The 13,374-nt window shown below is 39.3% G+C and overlaps 1 protein-coding gene across 1 annotated transcript in view; it reads left to right on the top strand.

The window, feature by feature from the left end:
• Positions 1-11,470, top strand: part of lonrf1 (LON peptidase N-terminal domain and ring finger 1) — a 31,371-nt gene extending 19,901 nt beyond the window's left edge. The window contains exons 7-12 of the mRNA XM_085970480.1: positions 2,413-2,527; positions 3,757-3,878; positions 5,604-5,762; positions 7,568-7,730; positions 9,072-9,221; positions 10,061-11,470. Of these exons, the coding sequence (XP_085826606.1) occupies positions 2,413-2,527; positions 3,757-3,878; positions 5,604-5,762; positions 7,568-7,730; positions 9,072-9,221; positions 10,061-10,225 (874 nt within the window). The 3' untranslated portion in view covers positions 10,226-11,470. The remainder of the gene's footprint in view (positions 1-2,412; positions 2,528-3,756; positions 3,879-5,603; positions 5,763-7,567; positions 7,731-9,071; positions 9,222-10,060) is intronic.
• The last annotated feature ends 1,904 nt before the right edge of the window (positions 11,471-13,374 follow it).

Genomic DNA, 13,374 nt, shown 5'->3' with positions numbered 1-13,374 from the left:
AAATGGGTCATTTTCAGGTTGGCAAACTAACTAGCGGGGATCCGTGCTGGGGCCTCAACTATTTACAATCTATATTAATGACTTGGATGAAGGGACTGTGTAATGTAGCCAAATTTGCTGATGCTACAAAGATAGGTGGGAAAGCAAATTGTGTGGAGGATGCAAAGAATCTTCAAAGGGATATAGATAGGCTAAGTGAGTGGGCAAAAATCTGGCAGATGGAGTTTTAATGTGGAAAAATGCGAGGTTATCCACTTTAGTAGGAAAAATAAAAAAAGCAAATTATTATTTAAATGGAAAAATAAAGCAAATTATTATTTAAATGGGGTGAGATTACAAAATGCTGAGGTACAGAGGGATCTGGGGGTCCTTGTACATGAATCAAAAAAAGTTAGCATGCAGGTACAGCAAGTAATTAGGGAGGTAAATGGAGTGTTGGCCTTTATTGCAAAGGGAATGGAGTATAAAAGTAGGGAAGTCCTGTTACAACTGTACAGGGTGTTGGTGAGACCACACCTGGCGTACTGCATACAGTTTTGGTCTCCTTATTTAACGAAGGATATACTTGCATTGGAGGCAGTTCAGAGAAGGTTCACGAGGTTGATTCTGGAGATGAAGGGGTTGTCTTATGAAGAAAGGTTGGGCCTATACTCATTGGAGTTTAGAAGAATGAGGGGGGATCTTATTGAAACATAAGATTCTGAAGGGACTTGACAGGGTAGATGCAGAGAGGATGTTTTACCGGGGGGGGGGGGGGTGCATAGTTTCAGAATAAGGGGTCGCCCATTTAAAACAGAAATGTGGAGGAATTTCTTGAGGGTTGTGAATCTTTGGAATTCTCTACCCCAGAGAGCTGTGGAGGCTGGGTCATTGAATATATTTAAGGTGGCGATAGACAGATTTTTGAATGATAAGGGAGTCGAGGGTAATGGGGAGCGGGCAGGGAAGTGGAGTTGAGGCCATGATCAGATCAGCCATGATGGTATTGAATGGCAGAGCAGGCTCGAGGGGCCGAATGGCCTACTCCTGTTCCTAATTCTTATGTTGTGTGGTTATTATTACCATAATAAGAATACAAGACTAAAATACTTAGAAGACTTAATTTTTAAAAAAAATCCTGTTTGCCTGGTCTGAGAACACTTGTTTTGGCAGGTTTTCTGGGTTACAATTATAAGGTGGTTTGTACTTCTTGGCTTCGGCTTAAAATTGTTTCAGAAGTTAGACCTATCCTCTAACTATTTCACTTTTTTTATTGTTTTAAAAAAGCTATTTTATTTAATCTGCTCGCCTTTTTCACATTCCCTTTTAGCTTCTCCAATCTCCTTTCTCACCTCCCTACTACATTTTCTATATTCCTCATTTTAATCTATTTATCCATGGAACTCTATTCTTCGCATGTGTTTTTTTTGTCTTAAAAGAATATACTTTTGTACTCTCCATCTCATGTTTGAAGATTTCCTATTGCTGATCAGTCAACCTGTTTGCTAACCTTTTTGCTCAGTTAATTAGGGCCAGATCCTTGCCTCAATGAGCTTTCCCATTTTCCAGTCCAACATCCTTATTGACTGCATTATTTGAGCTTAACTATCTTGTGGGCACTTTCATAATTATTCTCCAATTCTCATGCCGATTATTTGCCCCACTTCATTTCCCAGAACTACTGCAACAATTCTTCTTTCCTTGTTGGACTAAACTTGCTGATCTAGGCAGAGGCCCTGGATGCATTCTGAAAAAGCATTTCATGCTGTGACCACATGCATTACCTATTTCAGTCTATCTTGGTATAGTTAAAATCACCCAGTATTGTTGCCCTGTTGCACATCTCTGAAATCTCAGCAGATCTACACCTCTCACTGGCCTGTAATGCTCAAGGAGAATTGTACCATTTCCCTTTTCTATTTTCAATTCTAAGCATATGGATTCTGTCTTAACGCAACCTACTGTCGTGATGGAATCCTTTAATGACTCTGCCATCCCATAACGTATTTTCTCTCCGAATGTTATAACCAGGAATATTAAGTTTCCAGCCACGTTAGTTATATTCCTCCATAGTTATTAAATCTCCAGTTTTGTTTTGAATGCTTTGTGCATTCACATGCATACCACTCAATCCTGACTCCAATTTGTTTGAAACATTGTCTTTATTCTTGTCTCTTGTTTTCATTTAATTTTTCATATTTCTTGCCCCATCTAAAGTATTTTCATTTCTTGTAGCCTTTCCTTTTCTCCTGATAATTTCTCACTACTTTCAGCTTACCCTGTTAATATGGAGCTTTTTTTAAGAATTTGTCTTGTATATTGAGGTTCCAGTAAACACTTGTAGTTGTGTTTTTAACATTTTGACTTCTTGCAGCTACCCCATGTAATATATTATGGTACTAAATGTAATTTTCTGAATTTTGACACTTACAGATTGTTCTTGGAGCCTATCACTACACCATGTGGCCACACCTTCTGTAAAGGTTGTTTGGAACGAAGTTTGGACCACAGTCCTCTGTGTCCACTATGTAAAGACAGTCTAAAAGAAGTAAGTTTCAGATCATGATGATGTCTTAAGATTTTTTGAGCTCATCAAGCAGACATGCTCGTGTTGTAGGATGGAACACCCCCATTGTAGCATCAAGCGCTCCTAGGTTGGGTATAACCATTGGATGTGGAGTTAACCTCCCTTCACTCTGCCCCAGCTATGTGCCTTGGCCAACAACTGAAGAGCAACCCCTATTGCACCAGCGCCTCAATGAGATTATCATTATTGTGTTGTATTTGAAACAGTTTTGTGCTGTGAACTTGTAACCCACTAGGAACTGACTTGAATCTGCTCAAGCTTATTTCACATGAGCTCTGTCTGCTTGTTGTAAGAGTCCTTTCATGCCATCTTGTATGGGCTGGATTTGAATCCAGGTTCTAGAGGTGAAAAGCCAGTATCTAATCCACCATCATCCAATACCCCAGTTTTCTGTATGTAGTTTTTTTTTTTTTTTTCAATCATACTAAAGAGAAATGAACACTGATAAAATTGCTTTTAAGGACCTCTAGCAACTTCATCTATATTGGCATCACAGTAATACAGCTCCAGAGCACTAGATAATGAACCTGTGCTACTGTATTCCTTCCACTGTGAGCTCCTTTTTGTGAAACGTACCAGTCTGGGGATTCTGTCCTGCCAGTTGTAAAGAAGTTACTGTCCATGGTTATAACCACCATTACAATCAGTATTATCCTTTTGATTCACTGGGAATCCTGTTACCTAAGCACTGGAAACATTACAGGATACCATAGGCATTCTGATTGGTCAGCAAAACTGTGCTAATATTCTTGATTTGTGGAGCGTTTGAGTGGCAGCTCAGTAACAACCTCTACTTTGTGCACAATGTTCCAGCCCTACAGTGCTAGAGGTAAATCAGTGTGGCTTGGCCACAATGCCAGGGGCCTCCTTAAGATGGCCAGAGGGTTGATAACTAGATAACTAGCTACAAAATAATTTTATTTTTTAAATGGCAAATGATTAAGTTGCCCCTCTCTATACAATCAAACAAGCTTTCCATTGCTTACTCATCATTCCGCCGCCACCACCACCACCCCCCCCCCCCCCCCCAACAAAAAAACTGGCACCTGTAGTGTAGCTGTGGTGAAATTAACAGCTAGTGGTTGAATTTAAATCATGTGTTCTCTTGGTTCCTGACACCTGTGCCTTAATGATGGGGATGTATTGCATAAAATAAGAAACCAGATAATAAAAAGCATCTTTCTCTTTAGTATCTCGAAAATAGGAAATTTGCTGTCACCTACTTATTGGAAGAAGTGATTGCAAAGTATCTTTCTGAAGAACTGTGTGAAAGACAAAGGGTTCACAATGAAGAAACTGCAGAACTTTCAAAGTAAGTTGCTATTAATTGCAGATACTGTGATACTACTGGAGTTAAGGATTTAAATAAATAAGTGGTCCAAACAGAATCCCTTTGGATTGATCTGAGGAATAGCAAGGGATTGGTATTACTGAATATATTATGGACTGCCAAACAGTACAAAAGAAATTGAGGATAAATTTTGTAGATAATTTAGAGGTATGTATTGGTATTAGTGCCATAATTATAGGAGATTTTAATTATCCAACAAGTTAAAATGTGCAAGCAGGAGAGTGGGATTAGACTAGGAGGTGGTATGTCTGGAGGAAAATATGGCAGCACAGACTTGATGGGCCGAATGGCTGGTTTCTATGTTGTAACATTCTGATTAAAACTTAAAAATTAGCTCTGCTGGCATTTTATTTATGCAATTAATGTTAAATTTGACATTCTAAATTGTTGTAGAGGATTTTGTATAGAAAATTGAATATGAAGTTTGAGTGAATTTTAAAGAAAATGAAGACTTGCATTTATATAGTGCTTTTCACGACTTCAGGACATCCCAAAGTGCTTTTCAGGCAATGCAGTACTTTTTAAAAGTGCAGTCACTGTTGTACTTACTGTACAGCAAGGTCCTGCAAACAGCAATGTGAAAATGACCAGATTTTAGTGATGTTGGTTGAGGGATAAATATTGGCCCCAGGACACTGGGGAGAACTCTGTTGCTGCTCTTGAAAGTTGTGCCATGGGTGACAGTGCAGCACTCCCTCAATACTGCACTGGAATGTCTGCCTAAATTTTGTGCTCGAGTCTCTGGATTGGATCTTGAACCCACGATCTTCTGACTCCAATGCGAGAGTGCTACCACTGAGCCAAAGTTGACACCTGACACCATTTGGTCTTTGGTTATTTAGCTCTCTCTGTGTAAGGAATAAACCAGTTCAGCAACTTACTGTACTGTATTCTAATTGTATGATTAAAATATTCCAATTTCATGTTTTTAAAAAAAAAAAAAAAAATGAACCTGTTTCTTCATTAGTTCTGCCCTGTTATGACCATTTTTTTTGGCTGTCATTACTGTGCAAGTTGCAATAATTACACCTAATATTGTGAAGTGTGACTTTCTTTTAGTACCAGTGGGGAAAGTAGGTCTAGTATAGTGGTTAGCTTACATTTTGGTAATAAATTCCATACCTCACAGGAACAAGAACTTTTTATTACATGGTGTTGGGCTTGTACATAAAATCTTTTTTATGATGTATGTGGGGGAAAAAATAATGATGCATGCTTGTTATATTACATAGGTGGAATATGGATTTATTTCCACGTGTCCTTGATTATCTTCAGGAGGTGCTTTTCAATGGTACAGTTGAAGAGACCTTCTGCAAGACAATAGTGTTTCTTTCCCACAGACAATCAGTCTAACTGATATTTGCAATCTAAATTTGTATAGAAATATATCAATTGGGATTTCAATGTTGATTGATAGTTTTTTTGAGGCGAGAGAATATGAAAGTAGTCTGGGTACTGATGCTCACTTGTCTGCATTCAATCTTGTATGAAAATGAATGATCCTGTGATGTTTCATCATCAAATTTGCCTCAGTTTTGATTGTGTACTTTCAACTTCCTCTTGTGCTACATAATGGGGTGGCAAAACCCAATTATTTCATGGGAAGAAGTTTTAGAACCCAGGATTTGAAATAACTTTTTAAAAATATGAAATATTAACTCAATTTTACTGCTTTTTCTTTTCCAGTTTGACCAAGAATGTTCCCATTTTTGTGTGCACTATGGCGTATCCTACTGTGCCTTGCCCTCTTCATGTTTTTGAGCCACGGTATAGACTTATGATTCGAAGATGCATTGAGACGGGTACAAAACAATTTGGAATGTGCATCAGTGACCCACAGAATGGGTATGTTCTAGACAATGATGGCTAGTGTTTTCAAGTTATTTGCAATTAGCCAATGTAGCAAGGCTCAATGACTGGTACATAATCACCAAATAAGTCACTTTCAACAGTAAAAATACCAACCAACAATGTAATCAAAGCTTAAAAATGCACTACTTTTACAGGCTGCATCTTGCACACATTGGAGTGGAATGGCACTGGGTTTTTGAATGTTAAAGAATTGTATAGGAAGACCTCGAACAAATAAAGGCTTATCTGGAGAAGGAGCTGGCATTGCTCTGGAAAAATGGATTAAGTACTTTCATGACAGTATTTGGGTATTATCGGGCTGGAAGAAACAAACTTGCATTCCAGGATGGGATCATTTTTTAAATATTGTGCTTGAGCAGAGAATACCACCAACAGTGTAACATCAGGACATTACAAAACATTCTTCAGCGAATATAGCCAATCCATTCTAATGTTGGGTGAAGAATGCTTCTTAGTAGAAATAAGATTCCACTGGTCTGTCAACAATATCAAATAAGAGGTATAGTTAATTCTTTGGCCAAAAAAAGGTGCAACGGGATATCGATCAGCTGTGGAATTGGGCTAAAAAGTGCCAAATGGAATTCAATGTCAGCAAGTGTGATGTGATCCATTTTTGGTAAAGAGAAAACAGCAGTACAGGAAACTTTCTGGTATCCAGCACTGACGGGACCGAGCTGTTGCCGTCCCATCAAAACTGCCAGAGAAACCAGCGCTAATGTTAAAACATAGTGCTTCTGAGCTCCGTGTGAAGCAACAAACCCTGTTGCGCAACAGCTTCAAAACAGTCGGCGTAGCTTGCAAGCGTCTCTAGCTAAGCAACAGCTTCAGCTAGACCTTGCAGAGCAACGAGAAGTAAAAAAACTTATCTGAACCGACTCCTGAATTTTGCCAGTGGATAGAGCTTTCTGGGCATTTTAACCTCCTGGTTAAATGAAAGTTTCCTGTAGTTATACTCTGGATGTAGGCTCAATGTCATGGAAGAGCAAAGGGTTTTGGGGTACACGTTCACAGAACATTTAAGGCAGAAATGTGTGTGGGTGGTGTATTTTTAGAAAAATATATGGAATTCTAGTTTTTATCACGAGATTAAATATAAAATCCCAAGAATAAAATCTTAACTGGTTCTGAGACTCTCGTGTCACTCTCAGGACCTCGCATACAGTGCACAGCTTAATAGAAAATCAAGGGTGTGTTGCCCACAATTTTACTCCCATTAATGTTAGTGGATGGAAGTTTGCAGGCAGCATGCCCACACATTTACAAAAAGCCGCCCATTGTCTGAGACTTTAAAGTTCCTGGAATTCAAGCTATTGATTGTAGTCACTTATTTGTTAGACTAAAAATCCAAGTGCATTTTGCCCAAATTTACAGTAGTCTTGAGACCCGAATGTGCAGATGGGATCTGTTGTACCCCCACAAAATGTGCTTGAAGTTGCATGATACTATTCCATTCTATCCTTGTTGAGATGTTCACTGATTAGCCCAAAGTGTTTTTTAGAAAGGTTTAAAACCCAGAGTTCAGCAGCACTGCAGAATAAGCAAATCAGAACAGATAACTGCATTACCATAGTTTATGAAACATTGTGCAAAACCATCGTAGCAGCTTATGCCTGTGACACTCTAGACTTGCAGACTTCATATGCTCTTAGAGTAACATAATCATAATAGAGTAACATGTTCTGTGTTAATGGGGAGAGTGTAAAGGGCAAAATGTGCAAAATCTATTTTCAGTATGTCCTATTCTTTGATTCCATGAAATTGATGTCCGTGATTTACAGATTTACAGATTATGGCTGTATGCTGCATATAAGAAACATTCACTTCCTTCCTGATGGGCGATCTGTTGTGGACACTGTTGGAGGAAATTGTTTCAAGGTTTTGGAAAGAGGGCAAAAAGATGGATATTACATTGCCAATATTGAATACTTGAAAGATGTTAAGGTAAAGATCATTTGCAACACATATTTAAACATAAGGCAAATTCAAGCATGGAGTGCTGCAGGTATCCATTAATTTTAATGGACAGAAAATCCAGTAGACTCACTGACCTGCACGTTTGAATTTTTGATGTGCACTCTCACTGGGAGTGCCTATTTGTGAAAGTCCCCCTTTACTGACATGTCAAAAGTTTTTACATGCCTTTGCTTTTATATAAAAAAAAACTTGGTGAGGGTGTGTTGGTATGGTCAGACACAGGCTTGTTATGCATGGTGAAATGAAAATCTGAGTCATCTGAGCTTCCCAAATCAAGAGGAAATCAGATGGGAAATCCACACAAGCTGTTCTTGTACTCTTATTAAAGTAGCAACACCTCATCCACTAGCCGAAACATCCACCACCGGCATAAAGTGGCTGCAGTGTGTACTATCTACAGGATACACTGCAGCAACTTGCCAAGGGCTTTGGCAGCACCTCCCAAACTCTCAACCTCCCACCTAGAAGGACAAGAGCAGCTGGTGAAATGGGAACACCCGTAACTTCTCAAGTTCCCCTGCAAGGCGCACACCATCCTCACTAGGACAGATATTGCCATTCCTTTGTCGTCACTAGATCAAAACCCTGGAACTCCCTAACATTGTGGGAGCACCTTACCCACACGGATTGCAGTGGTTCAAGAGAAGGCCCGTCATCTCGGGACAACTTGTAATGGGCAATAATTGCTGGATTTTCCAGTGACATCCACATTCTAAGAATGAATTATAAAAAAATTAAAAAAAACTGGTTACCTGTTTTGGCTCAAGGATGTGGAACTGAAAACAGACTAGATTCCAAAATGTATTTATTTCCTTGTGTTCCAGCAATGTGGGTGATGCTGCCAAAAAACTGCTATATATTCCTATTTGCCCTGAGAAGCTGCTGGTGGGCCTTTTCCTTGAACTGCATCAGTACAAAAAATGTTGCTCTCTTCCACAACTAGATATCTTGTACCTCAAACTTTACAGTATAGTGTTTTAGATATTGCCAACATGCATTGAAATTAACTAATATTTTTGTTTATGGATCTTATTTTTCCAGTGCTGAGATTCAACCAGGCAGTTGGTTTGAATTTGGTTTTGTTTATCTTGCCCTCAGTTACCATATGCTATATTAATGTCACTATAGGTTGACTTAATTGGTACAGATATGCTTGGTTATTAATGTAATTAGTTGCTGTATCTTGGCTGTTTTCAATTTTCATAATTTTCCACTTGTCTGGCATTGTGTATTGGATACAACACTAGCAGTTTATGTTGTTGTTTCCACTTTAAAAGTCAGTATTTAAATATCCATATTTATGTTCAGGTTGCAGGAGAGGAGTTGGTTAAACTTATGGATCTTCATGATAAAGTATATGCACAAGCTTGCAACTGGTTTCAAAACCTGAAGAGTAGATTCCATGGTCAAATCCTTCAGCATTTTGGACCAATGCCAGAGAGGGATGCAAATATACAGGTATTACTACTCTTGTGAAATCATACCTATTTTTCTTAATGTGGATGCAAAGATGAATAATATTGTACTTTAGTGTTTGCCACATTATTGAATTCAGTAAGTCACAATGGATCTTCAAATTCTTACCTTTGCACGCTGATGCAAGCCACAGTAAAAATAGTACCCAAGTGTGATCCACCATAGGTTAACTGAATAAGACTTCTGTCAAATTCACTTGATGCAAGGAAGAAGATAATTTGATATGGTACTAACACATGTATTTTAAATGCATTAGAAGTATTATGTGGCAGAACATATTCTAAAACAAAATTAAACCGTTCTATAGAGTTGGGTGCCACGGCACTTTACAAGAGGTGGGAAATTCAAACAGAGCAGGAATTGGGAGAAGTCTTGAGTGACTGACTAAAGGCAAGTTGAAGATGTAGGCTATAGGAGACTTTTGAAGATGTAAGCTAAATTTTTATGATGCCATTCCAGTTGTCATCTTAATGCTGTAAACATTATTGATAAGTTCAGTTTTAAGTGTAAAGTCACCTGGATTTTGGAAATACTGAGGCCTGTGCAAGCTTCTGTCTTGAAGTAGATCATTTAGTGGCATGAATGACCATAAAATGCAGTTTTTAATCCCTCTATCAACACTACTAAAACATTATTATTTGATCATATAGCTCATTGCTGTCTGTGGGACATTGGTGTGTGCAAATTGGCTGCCTCATTGCCCTATATTACAACAGTGACTACATTTTAGAAGTACTTAATTGGCTGTAAAGCAGTTTAGAACATCCTGAGGTTGTGAAAGGTGTTCTATAAATGCAAGTGCTTTTCCTTAAACTATTTAGGGCCCTCCAAATGGACCTGCTTGGTGCTGGTGGCTTCTTGCTGTTCTTCCTGTGGATCCCAGATATCAGCTATCTGTGTTGTCCATGACATCCTTGAAGAACCGCTTAATCAAGATTCAGAACATTTTGACATATTTCTCCAGTGCAAGAGATCAATCCAAGTGACAATCAGTCTGGACTTGCTTAAAGGAACATCCGATCCTCTTTCCAATTGTAATTGGACTGCTTGTTATTTTTTCATATGTAATGCTGGTTTCAGAGTGAAAGATAAGAAAGCAGGCATGGTCTTGAAAGGAAATGCAAAATATGCTGTAAATGGAAAGAAAACCTGGCCTTGTTTATTTTCTACCAAGAAGGGTGATTGTAATAGACCAGTACTCGACTCCAGGTTATTTCCATGAAATTTTGAATGGACAGTAATTCCATGATTTTTGTGTCTTGTTTTGAAGTTGTACTGATTATTTAGACTATCTGTGCAACATGAAGTGAGTTCACAGCACTAGAGATGTGTTCTGGCATTTGAGCAATATGATTATCACAAATTTGAAAACTGCCTCCATAATTTGCACAAATATTTAAATTTGTCACCATCTATCATGAACTGGCTGGATCTTGCTAGGGTATGGCTTCATGGTTGCTGGCAACCCTCCAATACTTGCCGAAGTGAGAGCCTAGACGGGCAACAGGCTATTTGACTATGGGAGCTATCACAGCTGTGCATCATCTACCTTCACTCATCGGCGCCATGTCTGCTTTCCAGCGAGAGCAGGAACCCTGGCTTGATGATTTTTTTTCTCCTTCCTTGGCATCCCAATCACTATCTTGGTCAAAAGTGACCAATTCAACACAACCTGGTATCGAACCTGAGACTTTAGTCTATATGGCTTATTATCACACAATGTGAATGATGCATATACTCACTAATCCATCAGGCAAGATAGGATTCCAGATTTTCTTCATGTTACATTCTATTTTTCAATTCTGTGAAATGATATCACTGTGCTGTGCAGTAATGATTGTGTATCATCACTTAAGATGCTAATTACAATTAATTTGAGGCCAACCTTAAAACCACTGGATGTTTTTAGACTTTAAACTATACAAATTAAAATACAGCTTACATTTGGCTAATCTATTTGCTGAAAAGTGAACCATAAGGTCTTAGAGTCTGTTTTTGTTTTAAAAAGCAAAATTCTGTACATTAGTTTCAGTACATTTAATGTCATGGTTTGTATTTTTGCTCTATGAATTTGTAATTTTTTTTCCAGATTAAGTGCTGGCATTGTGTAAATATGCTAGGTTTTGACTTCCTCATCTGTAAAGTATTTGTAAAATTTCTACAAAATTTCAGCTTTGGCTTGTATATTTAATTTATTTTTGAATAAAATAAAGATCAAAAATTAAAACTTATGTTGACCTAATGTAAATTGAATAAAATCAAGGAGCCTTATTTCACTCACTGCACTGACAACTTAATCTTGACTTACTTTTCTACAGACTTCAATTCATAATGTTTAATACCTAGTCTATGGATTGACCATTCAACAGCCTGATCCTCCAGTGTATACATCTATATATACTGTATTTTACAAAAATTCCTGTCATTTTTCCTATTATAACTTCTTGGATAATTTCTTCCTTGCCCTTTTAACAGATTTGAAAAGCTAGAGACAGAGTAATATCTGATTCACTTAATTTATTGTTATAAAACATTAATCAAACAAGGAGGTGGGCCCTATACCTTTTCAGACCAGACTGTTGCTTCCTATCATTGCTTTCCCTGAGCCATAGCTTTGTTGTATAAAAACCTTTGATGTAGGCTCGATAGCAACATATTGCCTTTTATATTGCAGCAATCTCCTCTTACACTGCCCCCTGGTGTGATGAAAAGCCGGTTGCTGAAAAAATTAGGCTTCATAGCACCTGTTGTTTGGACGCTACAAGTGCTGTTTAGATTCCAAAATGGTGTCCGTGGTGCGTCTGCACTTCTGGTACGGGCCACGCTGGAAGCCATCTTTGGTAGGGCATAAGTACACATAGAGCGTCCATCAGAAGTGCAGAGTAGGCAGATTGTAACAATTGGTGTATAACACTGATTTGATGACTGCTGCCATTTTGGAGTTCAACACTCCAGCTAACACTCTGCAGCTGGACATGTATTCAGTGGGACGAACCTCTTTCTCTCACCCCCCCCCCCCCCAAGCCCCAGTTCTATTTAAAGGCATCATTACCTACTTGCAGGTTAGTTCCTGATTGATTTCTACTGGCTGTTGCTGCATTTGTAGAAGTGTTTGGTTGTTTCTAAAGATCTTTAAAGTTGCTAAAGTCTACAGGGAATGGTGTGGCAGGTGCTGAAGGACTATCACAGAAACCCCACAGTGCAGATAGAGGCCATTTCGGCCCATCGAGCCTGCACCGACACATATCCCACCCGATCCCCATAACCCCTACACCAACACATATCCCACCCTATCCCCGTAACCCCACATATTTAATCCCCCTAACACTAAGGGTCAATTTTTTTTATCATAGCCAATCAACCTAACCCGCACATCTTTGGACTTTGTCCTGACCAAGGATTCTGCACAAACCACTTGCTCCCAGGCTTGGGTGCAGTAGTATACATGCCACTTTGCTTATTCTCCAGGTTATGCTATAGGCTGAGGTGACAGAGCAGGACAAGCTGCTGGTATAGGGAGGGGGAGAAGGGCTCTTAGCAGGAGGCATATCTGCACAGAGGGTTCAAGGAGCAATACTCCTATTTGAACCTCAGCGAGGAACAATGTGTCAGATGTCTGTGCTTCATTAAGGACATCCTCAATTAAATCTGCCACCTACTGCAACTCCGAACAGGGCGAGGACAGCATTGCCAGTGGCTATGAAGGTGACGGTGGCCATGAACTTTGTGTCAGGTTCCATCCAGGCTGGAGCAGGAGATATTTGCAACATCTCCCAGTTTGCTGAGCACTGTTGCATAAGGGAGGTAACTGAGGCTCAATATTCCAAGAGAGCTGAATACATTTCATTCTCTCTGGCCAGAGAGCAGCAGGTGGAGCGAGCATGCAGCTTCACGAGAATTGCAGGCTTCCCCATGGTGCAGGGTGTCATTGACTGCATGCATATCACTTTGCAGGTGCTGCATAAAAACTCCGATGTACTGCAACTGAAGGGGATTCCACTCCCTCAACATCCAGCTGGTGCATGACCATACTCAGCGAATCATGCAGGTGAATGCCCAGTATCCAGGCAGCTGTCAGGGTGCCTTCATTCTGTGACAGTCTGCTGTGCCATCTGCATTTGAGCCACCACGACAA

This window comes from Somniosus microcephalus, chromosome 2, assembly GCF_052327205.1.
Source record: "Somniosus microcephalus isolate GS21.2 chromosome 2, FLI_Smic_1.0, whole genome shotgun sequence".
In the NCBI taxonomy this organism is placed as follows: domain Eukaryota; kingdom Metazoa; phylum Chordata; class Chondrichthyes; order Squaliformes; family Somniosidae; genus Somniosus; species Somniosus microcephalus.
This window is presented reverse-complemented; position numbering and strand designations above follow the sequence as displayed.